Raw genomic sequence first — 27,932 nt, forward strand, 5'->3', positions numbered from 1 at the left:
TAGTACAATACTACAGGGCTGCCTCGTAGTATAATACTACAGCTACAGGGCTGCCTCGTAGTACAATACTACAGCTACAGGGCTTTCTCGTAGTACAATACTACAGCTACAGGGCTGCCTCGTAGTATAATACTACAGCTACAGGGCTGCCTCGTAGTACAATACTACAGCTACAGGGCTGCCTCGTAGTACAATACTACAGCTACAGGGCTGCCTCGTAGTACAATACTACAGCTACAGTGCTGCCTCATAGTATAATACTACAGCTACAGGGCTGCCTCGTAGTACAATACTACAGCTAATGGGCTGACTCGTAGTACAATACTACAGCTACAGTGCTGCCTTGTAGTACAATACTACAGCTAATGGGCTGACTCGTAGTACAATACTACAGCTACAGGGCTGCCTCGTAGTATAATACTACAGCTACAGGGCTGCCTCGTAGTATAATACTACAGCTACAGTTCTGCCTCGTCGTATAATACTACAGCTACAGGGTTGCCTCGTAGTATAATACTACAGCTACAGGGCTGCCTCGTAGTACAATACTACAGCTACAGGGCTGCCTCGTAGTACAACACTACAGCTACAGGGCTGCCTCGTAGTATAATACTACAGGGATGCCTCATAGTACACTACTACAGGGCTGCCTCGTAGTACAATACTACAGCTACAGGGCTGCCTCGTAGTACAATACTACAGGGCTGCCTCATAGTACAATACTACAGCTACAGGGCTGCCTCGTAGTACAACACTACAGCTACATGGCTGCCTCATAGTATAATACTACAGGGCTGCCTCGTAGTATACTGCTACAGCTACAGGGCTGCCTCGTAGTACAACACTACAGCTACAGGGCTGCCTCATAGTATAATACTACAGGGCTGCCTCGTAGTACAATACTACAGGGCTGCCTCGTAGTATAATACTACAGGGCTGCCTCGTAGTACAATACTACATCTACAGGGCTGCCTCATAGTACAATACTACAGGGCTGCCTCGTAGTATAATACCACAGCTACAGGGCTGCCTCATAGTATAATACTGCAGGGCTGCCTCGTAGTACAATACTACAGGGCTGCCTCGTAGTATAATACTACAGGGCTGCCTCGTAGTACAATACTACATCTACAGGGCTGCCTCATAGTACAATACTACAGGGCTGCCTCGTAGTATAATACCACAGCTACAGGGCTGCCTCATAGTACAATACTACAGCTACAGGGCTGCCTTGTAGTACAATACTACAGCTACAGGGCTGCCTTGTAGTACAATACTACAGCTACAGGGCTGCCTCGTAGTATAATACTACAGCTACAGGGCTGCGTCGTAGCACAATACTACAGCTACTGGGCTGCCTCGTAGTACAATACTACAGCTACTGGGCTGCCTCATAGTACAATACTACAGGGCTGCCTTGTAGTACAATACTACAGCTACTGGGCTGCCTCATAGTACAATACTGAGATGGATGGAGGAAGAGGGGAGGAAGAGGGGTGGATGGAGGAAGAGAGGTGAAGAGAGAGAGATGGATGGAGGAAGAGAGGTGAAGAGATAGAGATGGATGGAGGAAGAGGGGTGAAGAGATAGAGATGGATGGAGGAAGAGAGGTGAAGAGAGAGAGATGGATGGAGGAAGAGAGGTGAAGAGATAGAGATGGATGGAGGAAGAGAGGTGAAGAGATAGAGATGGATGGAGGAAGAGAGGTGAAGAGATAGAGATGGGTGGAGGAAGAGAGGTGGATGGAGGAAGAGAGGTGAAGAGATAGAGATGGATGGAGGAAGAGAGGTGAAGAGAGAGAGATGGATGGAGGAAGAGAGGTGAAGAGATAGAGATGGGTGGAGGAAGAGAGGTGAAAAGATAGAGATGGGTGGAGGGAGGGAGGGAGATGCAGGTCAACAGAGATGGGCAGTGGAATGAACACATCTGAAACCCTACCTCTTCAAAGACTATCTTAACTAATCCCACAGCACCACCTCCTCGAGTCTAGACTGTGTTGCCTGTTAGCTAGGACTCCCACTGCTACTGCTCTCTGTTCCTGTGTGTGTAGGAGGGTTGTCCGTGTTTGTAAGGCAGACCAGCAAGTCTCTTTACTCACGTATAAATGCTCATCTTGTTAAACTGTTAGCATATTGGAGAGTTCTGTGGACAATGTCCACTTTGCTCAGTGCTACAGTATTTCTGAAGAGCCATAGACTCACTCTCTCACCATCCATCTCTCCCCTGTCCACTCTCTCACCATCCATCCATCTCTCCCCTGTCCACTCTCTCACCATCCATCTCTCCCCTGTCCACTCTCTCACCATCCATCTCTCCCCTGTCCACTCTCTCACCATCCATCTCTCCCCTGTCCACTCTCTCACCATCCATCTCTCCCCTGTCCACTCTCTCACCATCCATCCATCTCTCCCCTGTCCACTCTCTCACCATCCATCCATCTCTCCCCTGTCCACTCTCTCACCATCCATCTCTCCTCTGTCCACTCTCTCACCCTCCATCTCTCCCCTGTCCACTCTCTCACCATCCATCTCTCCCCTGTCCACTCTCTCACCATCCATCCATCTCTCCCCTGTCCACTCTCTCACCATCCATCCATCTCTCCCCTGTCCACTCTCTCACCATCCATCCATCTCTCCCCTGTCCACTCTCTCACCATCCATCCATCTCTCCTCTGTCTACTCTCTCACCATCCATCCATCTCTCCCCTGTCCACTCTCTCACCATCCATCTCTCCTCTGTCCACTCTCTCACCATCCATCCATCTCTCCCCTGTCCACTCTCTCACCATCCATCTCTCCCCTGTCCACTCTCTCACCATCCATCTCTCCTCTGTCCACTCTCTCACCATCCATCCATCTCTCCCCTGTCCACTCTCTCACCATCCATCCATCTCTCCCCTGTCCACTCTCTCACCATCCATCTCTCCTCTGTCCACTCTCTCACCATCCATCCATCTCTCCTCTGTCCACTCTCTCACCATCCATCCATCTCTCCCCTGTCCACTCTCTCACCATCCATCCATCTCTCCTCTGTCCACTCTCTCACCATCCATCCATCTCTCCCCTGTCCACTCTCTCACCATCCATCCATCTCTCCCCTGTCCACTCTCTCACCATCCATCCATCTCTCCCCTGTCCTTTCTCCATCCATCCCTCTCTATATCTCCCTCTCCAGGTCATCACCCCAGACTGCCATGAAGAGGCCACCATAAAGAAAGACACCGTCTTCGTTCGTTCCTTCAAGGATGGCAAATTGTGAGTAATCTAAAGTGCTGCATTATAAAACACTTTTTTGCATTGTAATGATGTGTAACATGAACCTGTAGAGTTGTTGGAAGTACCCCAGTTAGCAGCCACGCAGGGAGAGGTCTCTGAACAGACCCCAGTTAGCAGCCACGCAGGGAGAGGTCTCTGAACAGACCCCACTTAATAGCCACGCAGGGAGAGGTCTCTGTACAGACTCCACTTAATAGCCACGCAGGGAGAGGTCTCTGTACAGACCCCACTTAGCAGCCACGCAGGGAGAGGTCTCTGAACAGACCCCACTTAAAAGCCACGCAGGGAGAGGTCTCTGTACAGACCCCACTTAGCAGCCACGCAGGGAGAGGTCTCTGTACAGACCCCACTTAATAGCCACGCTGGGAGAGATCTCTGTACAGACCCCACTTAGCAGGCACGCAGGGAGAGGTCTCTGTACAGACCCCACTTAATAGCCACGCAGGGAGAGGTCTCTGTACAGACCCCACTTAGCAGCTACGCAGGGAGAGGTCTCTGAACAGACCCCACTTAGCAGCCACGCAGGGAGAGGTCTCTGAACAGACCCCACTTAGCAGCCACGCAGGGAGAGGTCTCTGTACAGACCCCACTTAATAGCCACGCAGGGAGAGGTCTCTGTACAGACCCCACTTAGCAGCCACGCAGGGAGAGGTCTCTGAACAGACCCCACTTAGCAGCCACGCAGGCAGAGAGAGGAGAGGTCTCTGAACAGACCCCAGTTAGCAGCCATGCAGGGAGAGGTCTCTGAACAGACCCCACTTAGCAGCCACGCAGGGAGAGTTCTCTGAACAGACCCCACTTAGCAGCCACGCCGGGAGAGGTCTCTGAACAGACCCCACTTAGCAGCCACGCAGGGAGAGGTCTCTGAACAGACCCCACTTAGCAGCCACGCAGGTAGAGAGAGAGGAGGTCTCTGAACAGACCCCACTTAGCAGCCACGCAGGTAGAGAGAGAGGAGGTCTCTGAACAGACCCCACTTAGCAGCTACGCAGGTAGAGAGAGGAGAGGTCTCTGAACAGACCCCACTTAGCAGCCACGCAGGGAGAGAGAGGGGAGATCTCTGAACGGACCCCACTTAGCAGCCACGCAGGCAGAGAGAGAGGAGGTCTAGTTAAGGTTTCTGCATACATAGGTTTGGTTTGCTGCTAGCAGAACTCGGCTCGGTGAGGTAAAAATCTGTCTTCGCATACTTCCTATTGCCTGGCTACCCAGACTTCTTGCTGTGACCAAATGTTATGCCACGCCCACTTCTTCTTCCCAATGAGTCTGGATCAAATCAAATCAAATCTTATTTGTAGACCTTACAGTGAAATGTTTACTTACAAGCCCTTAACCAACAATGCAGTTTTAAGAAAATACCTACAAAAAATAAAACGTTTTAAAAAAGGTTAGAGATAAGAAAAACAAATAATTAAAGAGCAGCAGTAAATAACAATAGACTGTATACAGGGTATTACGGTACAGAGTCAATGTGGAGGCTATATACAGGGTATTACGGTACAGAGTCAATGTGGAGACTATATACAGGGTTTTACGGTACAGAGTCAATGTGGAGACTATATACAGGGTATTACGGTACAGAGTCAATGTGGAGACTATATACAGGGTATTACGGTACAGAGTCAATGTGGAGACTATATACAGGGTATTACGGTACAGAGTCAATGTGGAGACTATATACAGGGTATTACGGTACAGAGTCAATGTGGAGGCTGTATACAGGGTGTTACGGTACAGAGTCAATGTGGAGGCTATATACAGGGTGTTACGGTACAGAGTCAATGTGGAGGCTATATACAGGGTATTACGGTACAGAGTCAATGTGGAGGCTGTATACAGGGGGTACCGGTACAGAGTCAATGTGTAGGCTATATACAGGGGGGTACCGGTACAGAGTCAATGTGGAGGCTATATACAGGGTGTACCGGTACAGAGTCAATGTGGAGGCTATATACAGGGTGTTACGGTACAGAGTCAATGTGGAGGCTATATACAGGGGGGTACCGGTACAGAGTCAATGTGGAGGCTATATACAGGGTATTACGGTACAGAGTCAATGTGGAGACTATATACAGGGTTTTACGGTACAGAGTCAATGTGGAGACTATATACAGGGTATTACGGTACAGAGTCAATGTGGAGACTATATACAGGGTATTACGGTACAGAGTCAATGTGGAGACTATATACAGGGTATTACGGTACAGAGTCAATGTGGAGACTATATACAGGGTATTACGGTACAGAGTCAATGTGGAGGCTGTATACAGGGTGTTACGGTACAGAGTCAATGTGGAGGCTATATACAGGGTGTTACGGTACAGAGTCAATGTGGAGGCTATATACAGGGTATTACGGTACAGAGTCAATGTGGAGGCTGTATACAGGGGGTACCGGTACAGAGTCAATGTGTAGGCTATATACAGGGGGGTACCGGTACAGAGTCAATGTGGAGGCTATATACAGGGTGTACCGGTACAGAGTCAATGTGGAGGCTATATACAGGGTGTTACGGTACAGAGTCAATGTGGAGGCTATATACAGGGGGGTACCGGTACAGAGTCAATGTGGAGGCTATATACAGGGTATTACGGTACAGAGTCAATGTGGAGACTATTTTCAGGGTGTACCGGTACAGAGTCAATGTGTAGGCTATATACAGGGGGGTACCGGTACAGAGTCAATGTGGAGGCTATATACAGGGTGTACCGGTACAGAGTCAATGTGGAGGCTATATACAGGGTGTTACGGTACAGAGTCAATATGGAGGCTATATACAGGGGGTACCGGTACAGAGTCAATGTGGAGGCTATATACAGGGTGTACCGGTACAGAGTCAATGTGGAGGCTATATACAGACAGGGTGTACCGGTACAGAGTCAATGTGGAGGCTATATACAGGGTGTTACGGTACAGAGTCAATGTGGAGGCTATATACAGGGTGTTACGGTACAGAGTCAATGTGGAGGCTATATACAGGGTGTACCGGTACAGAGTCAATGTGGAGGCTATATACAGGGGGTACCGGTACAGAGTCAATGTGGAGGCTATATACAGGGGGGTACCGGTACAGAGTCAATGTGGAGGCTATATACAGGGGGTTACGGTACAGAGTCAATGTGGAGGCTATATACAGGGGGTACCGGTACAGAGTCAATGTGGAGGCTATATACAGGGTGTTACGGTACAGAGTCAATGTGGAGGCTGTATACAGGGTATTACGGTACAGAGTCATTGTGGAGGCTATATACAGGGGGTACCGGTACAGAGTCAATGTGGAGGCTATATACAGGGGGTACCGGTACAGAGTCAATGTGGAGGCTATATACAGGGGGGTACCGGTACAGAGTCAATGTGGAGGCTATATACAGGGTGTACCGGTACAGAGTCAATGTGGAGGCTGTATACAGGGGGTACCGGTACAGAGTCAATGTGGAGGCTATATACAGGGGGTACCGGTACAGAGTCAATGTGGAGGCTATATACAGGGGGTACCGGTACAGAGTCAATGTGGAGGCTATATACAGGGTGTTACGGTACAGAGTCAATGTGGAGGCTATATACAGGGGGTACCGGTACAGAGTCAATGTGGAGGCTATATACAGGGGGTACCGGTACAGAGTCAATGTGGAGGCTATATACAGGGGGTACCGGTACAGAGTCAATGTGTCAATGTGCGGGGGCACCGGTGTCGAGTTAATTGAGATAATTATGTACATGCAGGTAGGGTTGTCAAAGTGGCTATGCATAGATAATAACAGAGAGTAGCAGCAGTGTAGTGGGTGGGGGCGGTGGGGTGCAAATAGTCTGGGTAGCCATTTGATGAGCTGCTCAGGAGACCTATGGCTTGGGGGTAGAAGCTGTTTAGCCTCTTTGGGCTGGATGACAAGCGTGCCCGAAGTAAACTGCCTGTTACTCAGGCCCAGAAGCTAGGATATGCATATAATGGTAGATTTGGATAGAAAACACTCTAAAGTTTCTAAAACTGTTAAAATATTGTCTGTGAGTATAACAGAACTGATATGGCAGGCGGAAACTCGAGGACAAACTATCTTGATTTTTTTTTTTTTTAGCCCACCATTGATTCCTATGTCTGTCATTTTTAATATGAAGGGAAAGCCTCCCAGATTGTAGTTCCCAGGGCTTCCACTAGATGTCAACAGGCTGTAGTGTTTGTTACGCGTTCTGTTGAATGCGAGTACTTTGTTGTTTATCTCCGGTAATGACAATAACGATTCTCTGTCATAAATTTGATTGTTTATTTACGTATTAAGGTACCTGGGGTTTGATTATAAACGTTGTTTGACTTGTTTGGAGAAGTTTTTTGGTAACATTTGGGATTCATTTTGTATGCGTTTTGAAGGAGGGCAACCGGTGGATTATTGAATGAAGCGCTCCAGCTAAATTGAGATTTTGGGGATATAAAGAAGGACTTTATCGAACAAAACCACCATTTGTGATGTAGCTGGGACCTTTTGGAGTGCCAGCAGAAGAAGATCTTCAAAGGTAAGTGTTTTATTGTATCGCTATTTCTGACTTTTGTGGCGCATCTGCCTGGGTGGAAAATGTTTTTCATGCTTTTGTGTGCTGGGCGCTGTCCTCAGATAATCGCATGGTGTGCTTTCGCCGTAAAGCCTTTTTGAAATCTGACAACGCGGCTGGATTAACAAGAAGTTAAGCTTTTAACTGATGTATGGCACTTGTATTTTCATGTATGTTAAATATGACTATTTCTGTAATTTCAATTTCACGTTCTGCAATTTCACCGGAGGTTGTCGAGATGGGACGGTAGCGTCCCACTGATTCGAGAGAACAGTCTATGACTTGGCTAGTTTGAGCACCTCCTCAGCCCTTCATCGAATGAGAACACATTCAGGGCCCTCTGATTGGTCCAAAAACCGATGGGTTCGGCCAGAGCCAGGACACACGTGGGTAAAGCGGCGGTTTGCAAATTAGTCGTTAGCTTTGATGCTGTGATTGGTTAGATGACGATCCAATCACTGACAACTTTGTTTTGTACAACAGCCATCGTGCTCCTCGTCACCATAAACCACTTCTATGATGGCAGTCTCAGACTGAAGTGTGTAGCGAAAGACAGAGCAGCTGCAGAATGTAGTGTGAGTTGTTAGGATATCCTCCCAAAAGACCTTCGCTTGAAAAACGAGAAACTGCAATGTTACTCTTTGTCCCTCTTGAGCCAACGTAGCAACAACATAGCCATAACACTTCCTCAAAATAGTCAGAATTAAAGCTAAATCAAGAAATCTGTAATTAATTTTGACATTTTTGCCGAGGTGGTCTTGGACGCGCAATTTTACATTTAACTAAGATGTTTGTTGCATCATTTCTCAAGTGAAATAATGTGCATGAAAAATAGTCTCGTTGAATGACAACAAACATTTCATTGAAGAATCCCCTCCTTAGTACAGTTGACCAATTACCGACAAAGGGCTACCGAACATCCACTTGCCTCAAGAAAAAAATAAAACGAGGAACGAATCAAACAAAAACTTAATAATATACACTACGGTTCAAAAGTTTGTGGTCATTTAGAAATGTCCTCGTTTTCCATGAAAACGAGTTGCAAAATGAATAGGAAATATAGTCAAGACGTTGACAAGGTTATAAATAATGATTTTGAATTGAAATAACAATTGTGTCCTTCAAACTTTGCTTTCGTCAAAGAATCCTCCATTTGCAGCAATTAGACTTGCAGACCTTTGGCATTCTAGTTGTCAATGCTTTGAGGTAATCTGAAGAGATTTCACCCCATGCTTCCTGAAGCACTTCCCACAAGTTGGATTGGCTTGATGGGCACTTCTTACGTACCATACGGTCAAGCTGCTCCCACAACAGCTCAATAGGGTTGAGATCTGGTGACTGTGCTGGCCACTCCATTATAGACAGAATACCAGCTGACTGCTTCTTCCCTAAATAGTTATTGCATAGTTTGTAGCTGTACTTTGGGTCATTGTCCTGTTGTAGGAGGAAATTGGCTCCAATTAAGCGCCGTCCACAGGGTATGACATTGCGTTGCAAAATAGAGTGATAGCCTTCCTTCTTCAAGATCCCTTTGACCCTGTACAAATCTCCCACTTTACCACCACCAAAGCACCTCCAGACCATCCCATTGCCTCCACCATGCTTGACAGATGGTTCACTCCTCCAGCATCTTTTCAATTTGTCTGCGTCTCACGAATGTTCTTCTTTGTGATCCGAACACCTGAAACGTAGATTTGTCTGTCCATAACACTTTTATCCAATCTTCCACGGTCCAGTGTCTGTGTTCTTTTGCCCATCTTAATCTTTTCTTTTTATTGGCCAGTCTGAGATATGGCCTTTTCTTTGCAACTCTGCCTAGAAGACCAGCATCCCGGAGTCGCCTCTTCACTGTTGACCTTGAGACTGGTGTTTTGCGGGTACTATTTAATGAAGCTGCCAGTTGAGGACTTGTGAGATGTCTGTTTCTCAAACTAGACACTCTAATGTACTTGTCCTCTTGCCCAGTTGTGCACCGGGGCCTCCCACTCCTCTTTCTATTCTGGTTAGAGCCAGTTTGCGCTGTTCTGTGAAGGGAGTAGTACACAGCGTTGTACAAGATCTGCAGTTTCTTGGCAATTTCTCACATGGAACAGCCTTCATTTCTCAGAACAAGAATCAGCCGTTTCCAGCTACAGTAGTCATTTACAGCATTAACAATGTCTACACTATTTCTGATCAATTTGATGTTATTTTAATGGACAATTTTTGTAGTTTTTCTTTCAAAAACAAGGAGATTTCTAAGTGACCCCAAACTATTGAACGGTAGTGTCTGCGCAAACTGTTTTCAACTGGGAAGCATACGGTAAGGACAGCCTCCTTTGGGGGAGGGATTCAACCGCAGGATAATGTTTAAGCTTACCCTGTGTGGGAAGAAAAACACTCAATGTGTCTAACAACCACAACACAGGTCAACCTCATTCCTGCCCACTGTGGATTAGACTATATCTGGTCATAGGTTGACTTGTTCTCTTTTGTATTTTTTTTATTTTTATTTTTTACCCCTTTCTCTCCCCAATTTCATGGTATCCAATTGTTAGTAGCTACTATCTTGTCTCATCGATTTGGGTTGCCAGGTTCCTCTGTGTAAAAGAAACTGGGACAGATTTGGGTTGCCAGGTTCCTCTGTGTAAAAGTAACTGGGACAGATTTGGGTTGCCAGGTTCCTCTGTGTAAAAGTAACTGGGACAGATTTGGGTTGCCAGGTTCCTCTGTGTAAAAGTAACTGGGACAGATGTGGGTTGCCAGGTTCCTCTGTGTAAGAGTAACTGGGACATATTTGGGTTGCCAGGTTCCTCTGTGTAATAGAAACTGGGACAAATTTGGGTTGCTTGGTTACTCTGTGTAATAGATACTGGGACAGATTTGGGTTGCCAGGTTCCTCTGCGTAAAAGTAACTGGGACAGATTTGGGTTGCCAGGTTCCTCTGTGTAAAAGAAACTGGGACAGATTTGGGTTGCCAGGTTCCTCTGTGTAAAAGTAACTGGGACAGATTTGGGTTGCCAGGTTCCTCTGTGTAAAAGTAACTGGGACAGATTTGGGTTGCCAGGTTCCTCTGTGTAAAAGTAACTGGGACAGATGTGGGTTGCCAGGTTCCTCTGTGTAAGAGTAACTGGGACATATTTGGGTTGCCAGGTTCCTCTGTGTAATAGAAACTGGGACAAATTTGGGTTGCTTGGTTACTCTGTGTAATAGATACTGGGACAGATTTGGGTTGCCAGGTTCCTCTGCGTAAAAGTAACTGGGACAGATTTGGGTTGCCAGGTTCCTCTGTGTAAAAGAAACTGGGACAGATTTGGGTTGCCAGGTTCCTCTGTGTAAAAGTAACTGGGACAGATTTGGGTTGCCAGGTTCCTCTGTGTAAAAGTAACTGGGACAGATGTGGGTTGCCAGGTTCCTCTGTGTAAGAGTAACTGGGACATATTTGGGTTGCCAGGTTCCTCTGTGTAATAGAAACTGGGACAAATTTGGGTTGCTTGGTTACTCTGTGTAATAGATACTGGGACAGATTTGGGTTGCCAGGTTCCTCTGTGTAATAGATACTGGGACAGATTTGGGTTGCCAGGTTCCTCTGTGTAAAAGTAACTGGGACAGATTTGGGTTGCCAGGTTCCTCTGTGTAAAATAAACTGGGACAGATTTGGGTTGCCAGGTTCCTCTGTGTAAAAGTAACTGGGACAGATTTGGGTTGCCAGGTTCCTCTGTGTAAAAGTAACTGGGACAGATGTGGGTTGCCAGGTTCCTCTGTGTAAGAGTAACTGGGACATATTTGGGTTGCCAGGTTCCTCTGTGTAAAAGAAACTGGGACATATTTGGGTTGCCAGGTTCCTCAGTGTAAAAGTAACTGGGACAGATTTTGGTTGCTAGGTTCCTCTGTGTAAAAGTAACTGGGACAGATTTGGGTTGCCAGGTTCCTCTGTGTAAAAATAACTGGGACAGATTTGGGTTGCTAGATTCCTCTGTGTAAAAGTAACTGGGACAGATTTGGGTTGCCAGGTTCCTCTATGTAAAAGTAACTGGGACAGATTTGGGTTGCTAGGTTACTCTGTGCAATAGAAACTGGGACAGATTTGGGTTGCTAGGTTACTCTGTGCAATAGAAACTGAGACAGATTTGGGTTGCTAGGTTACTCTGTGTAATATACATTGGGACAGATTTGGGTTGCTAGGTTACTCTGTGTAATATAAACTGGGACAGATTTTGGGTTGCTAGGTTACTCTGGGTTGCTAGGTTACTCTGTGTAATAGATACTGGGACAGATTTGGGTTGCTAGGTTACTCTGTGTAATAGATACTGGGACAGATTTTGGGTTGCCAGGTTACTCTGTGTAAAATTAACTGGGACAGATTTGGGTTGCCAGGTTCCTCTGTGTAAAATTAACTGGGACAGATTTGGGTTGCCAGGTTCCTAAGTGTAAAAGAAACTGGGACATATTTGGGTTGCTTGGTTTCTCTGTGTAATAGAAACTGGGATATTTGAGTTTCCAGAATCCTCTGTGCAATAGAAACTGGGACAGATTTGGGTTGCTAGGTTACTCTGTGTAATATAAACTGGGACAGATTTGGATTGCTAATGTCTATTGATGACTGTCTGTGGATGACTGTCTGTGGATGACTGTCTGTGGATGACTGTCTGTGGATGACAGTCTATTGATGAATGCCTGTGGATGACAGTCTATTGATGAATGCCTGTGGATGACTGCCTATTGATGACTGCCTGTGGATGACTGTCTATTGATGACTGCCTGTGGATGACTGTCTATTGATGACTGCCTGTGGATGACTGTCTGTGGATGACTGTCTATTGATGACTGTCTGTGGATGACTGTCTATTGATGACTGCCTGTGGATGACTGTCTATTGATGACTGCATGTGGATGACTGCCTGTGGATGACTGTCTGTGGATGACTGTTTTCAGACAAGATAATATATTTTCGTATGAGTATCTACAAGCGGCTGCACAGCCCTGTTTAGAGTTGTATTGGTTGTGTTTGATAAGTTTTAGGGTCAGGGTTAGTAGTTCAGGGACTAGTTCCCTTGAGTTGACCATCAATATTGTTTGTGCTATTATAATACATTACAGATGCGCAGAAAATGAAAAAGGTATCAATTAGCTACGTCATCTGTATCAGTGGAGTTAACAGAACAATCTGTTTCAGCTAATGTCCTTTTTGCGCAAGATGGCGTCGACAAAGAGAGGGTCGCCTCGCTTCTACTCCTTAGGAAACTATGCAGTGTTTTGTTTTTATATGTATTATTTCTCACATTGTTACCCCAATAAATCTTAAGTGTTATTACATACAGCCGGGAAGAACTATTGGATATAAGAGCAACGTCAACCTACCAACATTACGAGCAGGAATATGACCAGGATCCTCTGTTTGGATCACCACCCAAGGACAATGGGTCTAATTCCAGTAGTATACCCAACACAACGGCGCCGCAGAAGGGGCAGACGAAGCGGCCACCTGGTCAGGCTCTGTAGACGTGCACATTGCCCAACGCTCCCGAGTATACTAACAATCTCTGCTTCACGGGAACATGGCTCTCTCGGGATATGTTGTCGGAATCGGTACAGCCACCGGTCTTCTCCATGCATCGCGCCGACAGAGATAAACACCTCTCTGGGAAGAGGAAGGGCAGGGGTGTATGCTTCATGATTAACGACTCATGGTGTAATCATAACAACATACAGGAACTCAAGTCCTTCTGCTCACCTGACCTAGAATTCCTTAAAATCAAATGCCAGTCATTTTACCTACCAAGGGAATTCTTATCTGTTATAGTCACAGCTGTGTACATTCCCCCTCAAGCAAACACCAAGACGGCCATCAAGGAACTTCACTGGACTGTATGCAAACTGGAAACCATACATCCTGAGGCTGCATTTATTGTACCTGGGGATTTTAACAAAGCAAATTTGAGAACAAGGCCACCTAAATTCTATCAGCATATTGATTGCACTACGCGCAATCAATATGACCACAATGTCTACTGTTTGCTGATGATCTGGTGCTTCTGTCACCAACCAAGGAGGGCCTACAGCAGCACCTAGATCTTATGCACAGATTCTGTCAGACCTGGGCCCTGACAGTAAATCTCAGTAAGACCAAAATAATGGTGTTCCAAAAAAGGTCCAGTCACCAGAACCACAAATACAAATTCCATCTAGACACTGTTGCCCTAGAGCACACAAAAAACTATACATACCTTGGCCTAAACATCAGCGCCACAGGTAACTTCCACAAATCTGTGAACGATCTGAGAGACAAGGCAAGAAGGGCATTCTATGCCATCAAAAGGAACATTTCAACATACCAATTAGGATTTGGCTAAAAATACTTGAATCAGTCATAGAGCCCATTGCCCTTTATGGTTGTGAGGTCTGGGGTCCGCTCACCAACCAAGACTTCACAAAATGGGACTAACACCAAATTGAGACTCTGCACGCAGAATTCTGCAAAAATATCCTCTGTGTACAACGTAGAACACCAAATAATGCATGCAGAGCAGAATTAGGCCGATACCCACTAATTATCAAAATCCAGAAAAGAGCCGTTAAATTCTATAACCACCTAAAAGGAAGCGATTCCCAAACCTTTCATAACAAAGCCATCACCTACAGAGAGATTAACCTGGAGAAGAGCCCCCTAAGCAAGTTGGTCCTGCGGCTCTGTTCACAAACACAAACACACCCTACAGAGCCCCAGGACAACAGCACAATTAGACCCAACCAAATCATGAGAAAACAAAAAGATAATTACTTGACACATTGGAAAGAATTAACAAAAAAACAGAGCAAACTAGAATGCTATTTGGCCCTACACAGAGAGTACACAGCGGCAGAATACCTGACCACTGTGACTGACCCAAAATTAAGGAAAGCTTTGACTATGTACAGACTCAGTGAGCATAGCCTTGCTATTGAGAAAGGCCGCAAGAGAAGACAGGCTATGTGCTCACTGCCCACAAAATGAGGTGGAAACTGAGCTACACTTCCTAATCTCCTGCCCAATGTATGACCATATTAGAGACATATTTCCCTCAGATTACACAGATCCACAAAGAATTCGAAAACAAATCCAATTTTGATAAACTCCCATATCTACTGGGTGAAATTCCACAGTGTGCCATTACAGCAGCAAGATTTGTGACCTGTTGCCACGAGAAAAGGTCAACCAGTGAAGAACAAACACCATTGTAAATACAACCCATATTTATGCTTATTTATTTTATCTTGTGTCGTTTAACCATTTGTACATTGTTAAAACACTGTATATATATAATATGACATTTGTAATGTCTTTATTGTTTTGAAACTTCTGTATGTGTAATGTTTACTGTTAATTTTGATTGTTTTTCACTTTATATATTCACTTTATATATTATCTACCTCACTTGCTTTGGCAATGTTAACACATGTTTCCCATGCCAACAAAGCCCTTGAATTGAATTGAATTGAGAGAGAGAGAGAGAGAGAGAGAGAGAGAGAGAGAGAGAGAGAGAGAGAGACAGAGAGTAGGGAGAGAGAGAGAGAGGAGTCACTGGTGCTGCACAGCATCAGGTTAAGAACAGAGAGAGAGAGAGAGAGAGAGAGTAGAGAGTAGAGAGAGAGAGAGTAGAGATGGAGAGTCACTGGGCGAACAGTTACATTTCACACTTTTAGTGTGTGGATACTGATAGGGGTTTGTGTGGATACTGATGGGGGTTTGTGTGGATACTGATGAGGGTTTGTGTGGATACTGAGGAGGGTTTTTGTCAATACTGATGGAGGTTTATGTGGATACTGAGGAGGTGTGTGGATACTGAGGAGGGTTTTTGTCAATACTGATGGGGGTTTGTGTGGATACTGAGGAGGGTTTGTGTGGATACTGATGGGGGGTTTTGTCGATACTGATGGGGGTTTGTGTGGATACTGATGGGGGGTTTTGTCGATACTGATGGGGGTTTGTGTGGATACTGATGGGGGTTTGTGTGGATGCTGAGGGGGTTTGTGTGGATACTGATGGGGTTTGTGTGGATACTGATGGGGGTTTGTGTGGATGCTGAGGGGGTTTGTGTGGATACTGATGGGGGTTTGTGTGGATGCTGAGGGGGTTTGTGTGGATACTGATGGGGGTTTGTGTGGATACTGATGGGGGTTTGTGTGGATGCTGAGGGGGTTTGTGTGGATACTGATGGGGGTTTGTGTGGATACTGATGGGGGTTTGTGTGGATGCTGAGGGGGTTTGTGTGGATACTGATGGGGGGTTTTGTCGATACTGATGGGGGTTTGTCTGGATACTGATGGGGGTTTGTGTGTCTTTGTTTCAGCAACACAGTGCTGAGGAAGGACGTAACGGTGATGGACATAGACTCTCCTCCTAAAGCTGACGCAGGGCTCAAGCCAGGTGAGTTAACACTTTGCACAGAGGAGGGAGGAGAGGGGAGGGGAGGGAGGAGGAGGAGGTGGGAGGGAAGGGAGGAGAAGGAGAGGGAGGAGGGGAGGAGGGAGAAGGAGGAGGGAGGATGGAGGAGAAAGAGAGGGAGGAGGAGGAGGGAGAAGGAGGAGGGAGGGAGGGGAGGGAGGACGGAGGAGAAGGAGAGAGAGGAGGACAAGGGAGAAGGCGAGGAAGGGAGGAAGGAGGAAGAGGAGGGAGGAGGAAGAAGGAGGATGGAAGAGGAGGGAGGAGGATGGAGGGGAGGGGAGAGAGGAGGAGGAGGAAAGAGGAGGAGGGAAGAGGAAGGAGGAGGAGGGAGGAGAAGGAAGGAGGTCCTCTAGCATAGAGAAACCGCCTGGGACCACCTGAGGCTCAGTCGGTAGAGCATGCAATGCCAAGGGTTGTTGGTTTGATTTCCGCTGGGGCCACATATATGTAAAATGAATGCATGCATGACTATAACTGGCTTTGGAAAGAAGCATCAGTTAAATGGCTTTTATCATGATATGTTGTATTATTATAAGGTTGGTGTTCACAGGGTCAGAGTAGGACTGATAATCCACATTCATTGTTCAAATCTCCCACTTCCTGTCCATGTCATCTAGTTCATTATCTAAAAGACCAAACTGATTGGAGATCAGCACTGAGATGCTTTGGCTACATTTACAAAGACAATCCAATTCTGATCTTTTGCCACTAATTTGTCTTTTGGTCAATGAGATCAGATCTTTTGCTAATAATTGGGCTGCCTGAATAAATTCAGCCTTTGTGAATATAGGGCATGATCTTATGTCACTTCTCTCAGACCTGGCAGAGAGAGCCGGGAGGAAGAAATGTAAAATCCATGTTCTGTGCTCCGCTGGGGGAAAGGTGTCTGCTGCCACCTCAGAATCGAGTTCTGTTTGAAAAGGTTCCTGCTGCCAGGAACTCTCTCTCTGTCTCTCTCTCTGTCTCTCTCTCTCTCTCTGTCTCTCTCTCTCCCTCTCTCTCTCTCTCTCTCTCTCTCTCTCTCTCTTTAGTGCAGTATGGAACATGTCTGGGATCTTTTATTTCAGCTCATGAAACATGGACTTTACATGTTCTGTTTGTATTTTTGTTCAGTGTGTGTATTTATATATATATATATATATATATTTATGTTTTTGATTTTTCAAAGTAGACACACTTTGCCCTGACAGCTTTGCACTCTTGGCATCCTCTCAACCAGCTTCATGAGGTCGTCACCTGGAATGCATTTCAATTATTGTGTGTGTCTGTGTGTGTCTGTGTGTGTCTGTGTGTGTCTGTGTGTGTCTGCGTGTGTCTGCGTGTGTGTCAGTGCTGGATGCGGCTGTGGAGTTTGTGCATCAGGCGGTGGTGCCCGGCTCCTGGAGGACTGAGGTGAAAGACGAGAGTTCCACAAGTGAGGAAGATGAGGAGGAGGGAGAGCAGGAGGAAGAGGCCAGCGAAGAGGAGGATGAGGTAATCATGTCACATCAACCTGCTGGCTGCTGAGTGAAGCGAGAAACTCACCGGGGGGGGGGGGGGGGGGGGGTGAGCGGAGCAAACAGAGCGAGAACGGTGTAAAGGACAGGCAGAGCAGTGACTGTATGCTAGAAGGATAGTCCATGTGTCCAGTCATCTTTGCTGATAGCGAGGTTGTTTCCTTAAGTGGATGAGTCTGTCTGATTTAGCATGTACGGTAAATCCTCAACCGTTAGCTACCTCTTTTTCAATTCAAGTGAGCAAGAAAAGAGTGAATAATGACATGTCTGTTGTTTTGTGTGACTACAGCACTTGCGACAATACGCTAAAATAGAGACCTTCAAATTGAGCGAGGCGTTATTGTGGACGACCCGCCCCCCCCCGCCCGGCTTGGGTTGGCTCATTATAATTCAAAACAATACATTCTAAAATAATCAAATAACGCCTCACACGCTCACCCTTAGTGAGTTTAACACATTGGAGAGATGTGTCCTTTAGTGAGTTTAACACATTAGAGAGATGTGTCCTTTAGTGAGTTTAACACATTAGAGAGATGTGTCCTTTAGTGAGTTTAACACATTAGAGAGATGTGTCCCTTAGTGAGTTTAACACATTAGAGAGATGTGTCCTTTAGTGAGTTTAACACATTAGAGAGATGTGTCCTTTAGTGAGTTTAACACATTGGAGAGATGTGTCCTTTAGTGAGTTTAACACATTAGAGAGATGTGTCCCTTAGTGAGTTTAACACATTAGAGAGATGTGTCCTTTAGTGAGTTTAACACATTAGAGAGATGTGTCCTTTAGTGAGTTTAACACATTAGAGAGATGTGTCCCTTAGTGAGTTTAACACATTAGAGAGATGTGTCCTTTAGTGAGTTTAACACATTAGAGAGATGTGTCCTTTAGTGAGTTTAACACATTAGAGAGATGTGTCCTTTAGTGAGTTTAACACATTAGAGAGATGTGTCCTTTAGTGAGTTTAACACATTAGAGAGATGTGTCCTTTAGTGAGTTTAACACATTAGAGAGATGTGTCCTTTAGTGAGTTTAAGCCATTAGAGAGATGTGTCCTTTAGTGAGTTTAACACATTAGAGAGATGTGTCCTTTAGTGAGTTTAACACATTAGAGAGATGTGTCCTTTAGTGAGTTTAACACATTAGAGAGATGTGTCCTTTAGTGAGTTTAACACATTAGAGAGATGTGTCCTTTAGTGAGTTTAACACATTAGAGAGATGTGTCCTTTAGTGAGTTTAAGCCATTAGAGAGATGTGTCCTTTAGTGAGTTTAACACATTAGAGAGATGTGTCCTTTAGTGAGTTTAACACATTAGAGAGATGTGTCCTTTAGTGAGTTTAACACATTAGAGAGATGTGTCCTTTAGTGAGTTTAACACATTAGAGAGATGTGTCCTTTAGTGAGTTTAACACATTAGAGAGATGTGTCCTTTAGTGAGTTTAACACATTAGAGAGATGTGTCCTTTAGTGAGTTTAAGCCATTAGAGAGATGTGTCCTTTAGTGAGTTTAACACATTAGAGAGATGTGTCCTTTAGTGAGTTTAACACATTAGAGAGATGTGTCCTTTAGTGAGTTTAACACATTAGAGAGATGTGTCCTTTAGTGAGTTTAACACATTAGAGAGATGTGTCCTTTAGTGAGTTTAACACATTAGAGAGATGTGTCCTTTAGTGAGTTTAACACATTAGAGAGATGTGTCCTTTAGTGAGTTTAACACATTAGAGAGATGTGTCCTTTAGTGAGTTTAACACATTAGAGAGATGTGTCCTTTAGTGAGTTTAAGCCATTAGAGAGATGTGTCCTTTAGTGAGTTTAAGCCATTAGAGAGATGTGTCCTTTAGTGAGTTTAACACATTAGAGAGATGTGTCATTTAGTGAGTTTAACACATTAGAGAGATGTGTCCTTTAGTGAGTTTAACACATTAGAGAGATGTGTCCTTTAGTGAGTTTAACACATTAGAGAGATGTGTCCTTTGGTGAGTTTAAGCCATTAGAGAGATGTGTCTTTTAGTGAGTTTAGGCCATTGGAGAGATGTGTCCTTTAGTGAGTTTAAGCCATTAGAGAGATGTGTCCTTTAGTGAGTTTAAGCCATTGGAGAGATGTGTCCTTTAGTGAGTTTAGGCCATTGGAGAGATGTGTCCTTTAGTGAGTTTAGGCCATTGGAGAGATATGTCCTTTAGTGAGTTTAAGCCATTAGAGAGATGTGTCCTTTGAGTTTAAGCCATTGGAGAGATGTGTCCTTTAGTGAGTTTAAGCCATTAGAGAGATGTGTCCTTTAGTGAGTTTAAGCCATTAGAGAGATGTGTCCTTTAGTGAGTTTAACACATTAGAGAGATGTGTCCTTTAGTGAGTTTAAGCCATTAGAGAGATGTGTCCTTTAGTGAGTTTAACACATTAGAGAGATGTGTCCTTTAGTGAGTTTAACACATTAGAGAGATGTGTCCTTTAGTGAGTTTAAGCCATTAGAGAGATGTGTCCTTTAGTGAGTTTAACACATTAGAGAGATGTGTCCTTTAGTGAGTTTAACACATTAGAGAGATGTGTCCTTTAGTGAGTTTAACACATTAGAGAGATGTGTCCTTTAGTGAGTTTAACACATTAGAGAGATGTGTCCTTTAGTGAGTTTAACACATTAGAGAGATGTGTCCTTTAGTGAGTTTAACACATTAGAGAGATGTGTCCTTTAGTGAGTTTAACACATTAGAGAGATGTGTCCTTTAGTGAGTTTAACACATTAGAGAGATGTGTCCTTTAGTGAGTTTAAGCCATTAGAGAGATGTGTCCTTTAGTGAGTTTAACACATTAGAGAGATGTGTCCTTTAGTGAGTTTAACACATTAGAGAGATGTGTCCTTTAGTGAGTTTAACACATTAGAGAGATGTGTCCTTTAGTGAGTTTAACACATTAGAGAGATGTGTCCTTTAGTGAGTTTAACACATTAGAGAGATGTGTCCTTTAGTGAGTTTAAGCCATTAGATAGATGTGTCCTTTAGTGAGTTTAACACATTAGAGAGATGTGTCCTTTAGTGAGTTTAACACATTAGAGAGATGTGTCCTTTAGTGAGTTTAACACATTAGAGAGATGTGTCCTTTAGTGAGTTTAACACATTAGAGAGATGTGTCCTTTAGTGAGTTTAACACATTAGAGAGATGTGTCCTTTAGTGAGTTTAACACATTAGAGAGATGTGTCCTTTAGTGAGTTTAACACATTAGAGAGATGTGTCCTTTAGTGAGTTTAAGCCATTAGAGAGATGTGTCCTTTAGTGAGTTTAACACATTAGAGAGATGTGTCCTTTAGTGAGTTTAACACATTAGAGAGATGTGTCCCTTAGTGAGTTTAACACATTAGAGAGATGTGTCCTTTAGTGAGTTTAACACATTAGAGAGATGTGTCCTTTAGTGAGTTTAACACATTAGAGAGATGTGTCCTTTAGTGAGTTTAACACATTAGAGAGATGTGTCCTTTAGTGAGTTTAACACATTAGAGAGATGTGTCCTTTGGTGAGTTTAAGCCATTAGAGAGATGTGTCTTTTAGTGAGTTTAGGCCATTGGAGAGATGTGTCCTTTAGTGAGTTTAAGCCATTAGAGAGATGTGTCCTTTAGTGAGTTTAAGCCATTGGAGAGATGTGTCCTTTAGTGAGTTTAGGCCATTGGAGAGATGTGTCCTTTAGTGAGTTTAGGCCATTGGAGAGATATGTCCTTTAGTGAGTTTAAGCCATTAGAGAGATGTGTCCTTTGAGTTTAAGCCATTGGAGAGATGTGTCCTTTAGTGAGTTTAAGCCATTAGAGAGATGTGTCCTTTAGTGAGTTTAAGCCATTAGAGAGATGTGTCCTTTAGTGAGTTTAACACATTAGAGAGATGTGTCCTTTAGTGAGTTTAAGCCATTAGAGAGATGTGTCCTTTAGTGAGTTTAACACATTAGAGAGATGTGTCCTTTAGTGAGTTTAACACATTAGAGAGATGTGTCCTTTAGTGAGTTTAAGCCATTAGAGAGATGTGTCCTTTAGTGAGTTTAACACATTAGAGAGATGTGTCCTTTAGTGAGTTTAACACATTAGAGAGATGTGTCCTTTAGTGAGTTTAACACATTAGAGAGATGTGTCCTTTAGTGAGTTTAACACATTAGAGAGATGTGTCCTTTAGTGAGTTTAACACATTAGAGAGATGTGTCCTTTAGTGAGTTTAACACATTAGAGAGATGTGTCCTTTAGTGAGTTTAACACATTAGAGAGATGTGTCCTTTAGTGAGTTTAACACATTAGAGAGATGTGTCCTTTAGTGAGTTTAAGCCATTAGAGAGATGTGTCCTTTAGTGAGTTTAACACATTAGAGAGATGTGTCCTTTAGTGAGTTTAACACATTAGAGAGATGTGTCCTTTAGTGAGTTTAACACATTAGAGAGATGTGTCCTTTAGTGAGTTTAACACATTAGAGAGATGTGTCCTTTGAGTTTAAGCCATTGGAGAGATGTGTCCTTTAGTGAGTTTAAGCCATTAGAGAGATGTGTCCTTTAGTGAGTTTAAGCCATTAGAGAGATGTGTCCTTTAGTGAGTTTAAGCCATTGGAGAGATGTGTCCTTTAGTGAGTTTAAGCCATTGGAGAGATGTGTCCTTTAGTGAGTTTAAGCCATTAGAGAGATGTGTCCTTTGAGTTTAAGCCATTGGAGAGATGTGTCCTTTAGTGAGTTTAAGCCATTAGAGAGATGTGTCCTTTAGTGAGTTTAAGCCATTGGGGAGATGTGTCCTTTAGTGAGTTTAGGCCACTGGAGAGATGTGAGTTTAAGCCATTGGAGAGATGTGAGTTTAAGCCATTGGAGAGATGTGTCCTTTGAGTTTAGGCGATAAGTTGGCACAGAAGGGCATAAAATCAGTTTGGACAGTTTACGAGAAAAGGGCTCCCCCAAGGTTAAATTCTAGGACCCATTCGTTCCGCGCTGTAGATAAATGATATAGAAAGAACTATATATCGGTCAAATAGTATAAACATTGTCCAGGATAATGACACATCTTTCTCAGTGGGAGGAGCAAAGCTGAGCTCTTTATTGTTATTTCCTGTTCCTGTGTGCAGGAGGAAGTGGAGCCGTTCCCCGAGGAGAGAGACAACTTCCTACAGCAGCTGTACAAGTTCATGGAGGACAGAGGTCTGCGGTTTATAGAATGAAACATTTCAACCCATTAACTTAATGTACCCACCCTGCACCTGACAGCAGAGCAGGCTGGTTTGAGGAGTGATAGGAAGATGGGCTGGAATGGAATCAATGGAACTGAAGACATAGCAAACAAATAATAACCGTTCCATCCCAGCCATTACAATGAGCTTGTCCTCCTATAGCTCCCCCCACCAGCCTCCTCTGCCCGACAGTTACTGGATGATTTGATGGAATCTGTATTCTATCAGGAAGACATTGAGGCCATGGTCTCTTTTCCAAATGTGCCCTGTGTAATGCAATATAAATAATAACATTTTACACCTAAAAAATTATATACAGTACCAGTCAAAAGTTCGGACACACCTACTCATTCCAGGGTTTTTCTTTCTTTTTACTTTTTTCTACATTGTAGAATAATAGTGAAGACGTCAACACTATGAAATAACACATATGTAGTAACCAAACAAGTGTAAAACAAGTCCAAATATATTTTATATTTGAGATTCTTCAAAGTAGCCACCCTTTACATTGATGACAGCTTTGCACACTCTTGGCATTCTCTCAACCAGCTTCATGAGGTAGTTACCTGGAATGCATTTGAATTAACAGGTGTGCCTTGTTAAACGTTAATTTGTGGAATATTCTTTGGCTCAAACGCATTAAGAAGGAATCAGTTGTGTTGTGACAATGTAGGGGTGGTATACAGAAGATAACCCTATTTGGTAAAAGACCAAGTCCATATTATGTCAAGAACAGCTCAAATAAGCAAAGAGAAACGACAGTCCATCACTACTTTAAGACATGAAGGTCAGTCAATATGGAACATTTCAAGAACTAGGAAAGTTTCTTCAAGTGCAGTCGCAAAAACCATCAAGTGCCATGATGAAACTGTCTCTCATGAGGACCGCCACAGGAATGCAAGACCCAGAGTTACCTCTGCTGCAGAGGAGAAGTTCATTAGAGAGTTAAATGTCTCTCATGATGACCGCCACAAGAAAGGAAGACCCAGAGTTACCTCTGCTGCAGCATTCCAGGTGAAGCTGGTTGAGAGAATGCCAAGAGTGTGCAAAGCTGTCATCAAGGCAGAGGGTGGCTACTTTGAAGAATCTCAAATATAATCTTACCTTGCGTTCCAAATGGCACCCTATTTCCTATATAGTGCACTACTTTTGACCAGGACCAATAGGGAATCCCATAGGTAGTGCACTACTTTTGACCAGGGCCAATAGGGAATCCCATAGGTAGTACACTACTTTTGACCAGGGCCAATAGGGAATCCCATAGGTAGTGCACTACTTTTGACCAGGGCCAATAGGGAATCCCATGTTTAAATCAAATCAAATGTATTTATATAGTCCTTCTTACATCAGCTGATATTTCAAAGTGCTGTATAGAAACCCAGCCTAAAACCCCAAACAGCAAGCAATGCAGGTGTAGAAGCACGGTGACTAGGAAAAACTCCCTAGAAAGGCCAAAACCTAGGAAGAAACCTAGAGAGGAACCAGGCTAGGAGGGGTGGCCAGTCCTCTTCTGGCTGTGCCGGGTGGAGAGGAACCAGGCTATGTGGGGTGGCCAGTCCTCTTCTGGCTGTGCCGGGTGGAGATTATAACAGAACATGACCAAGATGTTCAAATGTTCATAAATGACCAGCATGGTCCAATAATAATAATCACAGTAGTTATCGAGGGTGCACCTCAGGTCAGCACCTCAGGAGTAAATGTCAGTTGCCTTTTCATAGCCGGTCATTAAAAGTATCTCTACCACTCCTGCTGTCTCTAGAGAGTTGAAAACAGCAGGTCTGGGACAGGTAGCACGTCCGGTGAACAGGTCAGGGTTCCAAAGCCGCAGGCAGAACAGTTGAAACTGGAGCAGCAGCACGGCCAGGTGGACTGGGGACAGTAAGGAGTCATCATGCCAGGTAGTCATGATCCTTGGGCTCAGGCATGGTCCTAGGGCTCAGGTCCTCCGAGAGAGAGAAAGAAAGAGAGAATTTGAGAGAGCATACTTAAATTTACACAGGACACCGGATAAGTCGGGAGAAATACTCCAGATATAACAGACTGACCCTACCCCCCCCCGACACATAAACTACTGCAGCATAAATACTGGAGGATGAGACAGGAGGGGTCAGGAGACACTGTGGCCCCATCCGAGGACACCCCCAGACAGGGCCAAACAGGAAGGATATAACCCCACCCAATTTGCCAAAGCACAGCCCCCACACCACTAGAGGGATATCTTCAACCACCAATTTACTACCCTGAGACAAGGCTGATTATAGCCCACAAAGATCTCCGCCACGGCACAAACCCGAGGGGGGCGCCAACCCGGACAGGAAGATCACGTCAGAGACTCAAGCCACTCAAGTGACACACCCCTCCTAGGGACGGCATGGAAGAGCACTAGTAAGCCAGTGACTCAGCCCCTGTAATAGGGTTAGAGGCAGAGAATCCCAGTGGAAAAAGGGGAACCGGCCAGGCAGAGACAGCAAGGGCGGTTCGTTGCTCCAGAGCCTTTCAGTTCACCTTCCCACTCCTGGGCCAGACTACACTCAATCATATGACCCACTGAAGAGATCAGTCTTCAGTAAAGACTTAAAGGTTGAGACCGAGTCTGCGTCTCTCTCATGGGTAGGCAGACCATTCCATAAAAATTGAGCTCTATAAGAGAAAGCCCTGCCTCCAGCTGTTTGCTTAGAAGTTCTAGGGACAATTAGGAGGCCTGCGTCTTGTGACCGTAGCGTACGTGTAGGTATGTACGGCAGGACCAAATCAGAGAGATAGGTAGGAGCAAGCCCATGTAATGCTTTGTAGATTAGCAATAAAACCTTGAAATCAGCCCTTGCCTTAACAGGAAGCTAGTGTTGGGAGGCTAGCACTGGAGTAATATGATCAAATTTTTCGGTTCTAGTCAGGATTCTAGCAGCCGTATTTAGCACTAACTGAAGTTTATTTAGTGCTTTATCCGGGTAGCCGGAAAGTAGAGCATTGCAGTAGTCTAATCTAGAAGTAACAAAAGCATGGATACATTTTTCTGCATCATTTTTGGACAGAAAGTTTCTGATTTTTGCAATGTTACGTAGATGGAAAAAAGCTGTCCTTGAAATGGTCTTGATATGTTCTTCAAAAGAGAGATCAGGGTCCAGAGTAACGCAGAGGTCCTTCACAGTTTTATTTGAGATGACTGTACAACCATCAAGATTAATTGTCAGATTCAACAGAATATCTCTTTGTTTCTTGGGACCTAGAACAAGCATCTCTGTATTGTCCGAGTTTAAAAGTAGAAAGTTTGCAGCCATCCACTTCCTTATGTCTGAAACAAATGCTTCTAGCGAGGGCAATTTTGGGGCTTCACCATGTTTCATCGAAATGTACAGTTGTGTGTCATCCGCATAGCAGTGAAAGTTAACATTACGTTTTCAAATGACATCCCCAAGAGGTAAAATATATAGTGAAAACAATAGTGGTCCTAAATCGGAACCTTGAGGAACACTGAATTTTAAGAGGTCTAAAGAGGTCTTTCTACTGACTCTGAAAAACACCAAAAGAAAGATGCCCAGGGTCCCTGCTCACCTGTGTGAACGTGCCTTAGGCATGCTGCAAGGAGGGCTGCAGATGTGGCCAGTGCAATAATTTGCAATGTTTGTACTCTGAGACGCCTAAGATGCTACAGGGAGACAGGACGGACAGCTAGACCACACGTAACAACACCTGCACAGGATCGGTACATCTGAACAACACACCTGCGGGACAGGTACAGGATGGCAACAACAACTGCCCGAGTTACAAGGCAGGTCCTCACCAGACATCACCGGCAACGTCGCCTTTGTACACAAACCCACCGTCGCTGGACCAGAAATGACCTGCAAAAAGTGCTCCAAAACTGGTGGTTTTGTCAGGGGTGATATTCGGTTTCGTGTTTACCGTCGAAGGAATGAGCGTTACACCGAGGCCTGTACTCTGGAACGGGATCGATCTGTTCCGTCAAGGTCTAGGGCGGTGTGTCACAGCATCATCGGACTGAGCTTGTTGTCATTGCAGGCAATCTCAACGCTGTGCGTTACAGGGAAGACATTCTCCTCCCTCATGTGGTACCCTTCCTGCAGGCTCATCCTGACATGACCCTCCAGCATGACAATGCCACCAGCCATACTGCTTGTTCTGTGCGTGATTTCCTGCAAGACAGGAATGTCAGTGTTCTGCCATGGCCAGCGAAGAGCCCGGATCTCAATTCCATTGAGCACGTCTGGGACCTGTTGGATCGGAGGGTGAGGGCTAGGGCCATTCCCCCCAGAAATGTCCCGGAACGTGCAGGTGCCTTGGTGGAAGAGTGGGGTAACATCTCACAGCAAGAACTGGCAAATCTGGTGCAGTCCATGAGGAGGAGATGCACTGCCGTACTTAATGCAGCTGGTGGCCACACCAGATACTGACTGTTACTTTTGATTTTGACCCCCCTTTGTTCAGGGACACATTATTCAATTTCTGTTAGTCACATGTCTGTGGAACTTGTTCAGTTTATGTCTCAGTTGTTAAATCTTGTTATGTTCATACAAATATTTACACGTTAAGTTTGCTGAAAATAAACGCAGTTGACAGTGAGAGGACGTTTCTTTTTTTGCTGAGTTTATAAACAATAAAGTAATGGGAAGCACAAATACAACATGCGCAATACTTCTGAGATAATCTATACTGGGCTTTCAGGGACTAAGCGTTAGGTTGTGTTTATCCTCCTGTAGGAACCCCCATCAACAAGAAGCCTGTGCTGGGCTACAGGAACCTGGACCTCTTTAAGCTCTACAGACTGGTGCACCAACTGGGAGGCTTCCATGATGTGAGTACCACACATTTATCATGACGTTCATTGGTGTTCCACATCTTAACCCTCACTTCTAATTGGACCCTGTGATGTATTGATGTGATGTAGTTCCCTGTGATGTATTGATGTGCTGTAGTTCCCTGCGATGTAGTTCCGTGTGATGTATTGATGTGATGTAGTTCCCTGTGATGTATTGATGTGCTGTAGTTCCCTGCGATGTAGTTCCCTGTGATGTATTGATGTGATG

General features: G+C 44.7%; 1 protein-coding gene across 6 annotated transcripts in view; it reads left to right on the forward strand.

Moving 5' to 3' along the window:
- Positions 1-27,932, forward strand: part of LOC139367858 (AT-rich interaction domain 4B) — a 167,817-nt gene that overhangs the window by 85,043 nt on the left and 54,842 nt on the right. For all 6 annotated transcript variants that reach the window (XM_071106192.1, XM_071106194.1, XM_071106195.1 and 3 more), the window contains exons 9-13: positions 3,175-3,254; positions 16,127-16,203; positions 17,552-17,694; positions 22,786-22,858; positions 27,606-27,700. In XM_071106192.1, coding sequence (XP_070962293.1) covers positions 3,175-3,254; positions 16,127-16,203; positions 17,552-17,694; positions 22,786-22,858; positions 27,606-27,700 — 468 coding nt within the window. The remainder of the gene's footprint in view (positions 1-3,174; positions 3,255-16,126; positions 16,204-17,551; positions 17,695-22,785; positions 22,859-27,605; positions 27,701-27,932) is intronic.

Source organism: Oncorhynchus clarkii, chromosome 16, assembly GCF_045791955.1.
Source record: "Oncorhynchus clarkii lewisi isolate Uvic-CL-2024 chromosome 16, UVic_Ocla_1.0, whole genome shotgun sequence".
Lineage (NCBI taxonomy): Eukaryota > Metazoa > Chordata > Actinopteri > Salmoniformes > Salmonidae > Oncorhynchus > Oncorhynchus clarkii.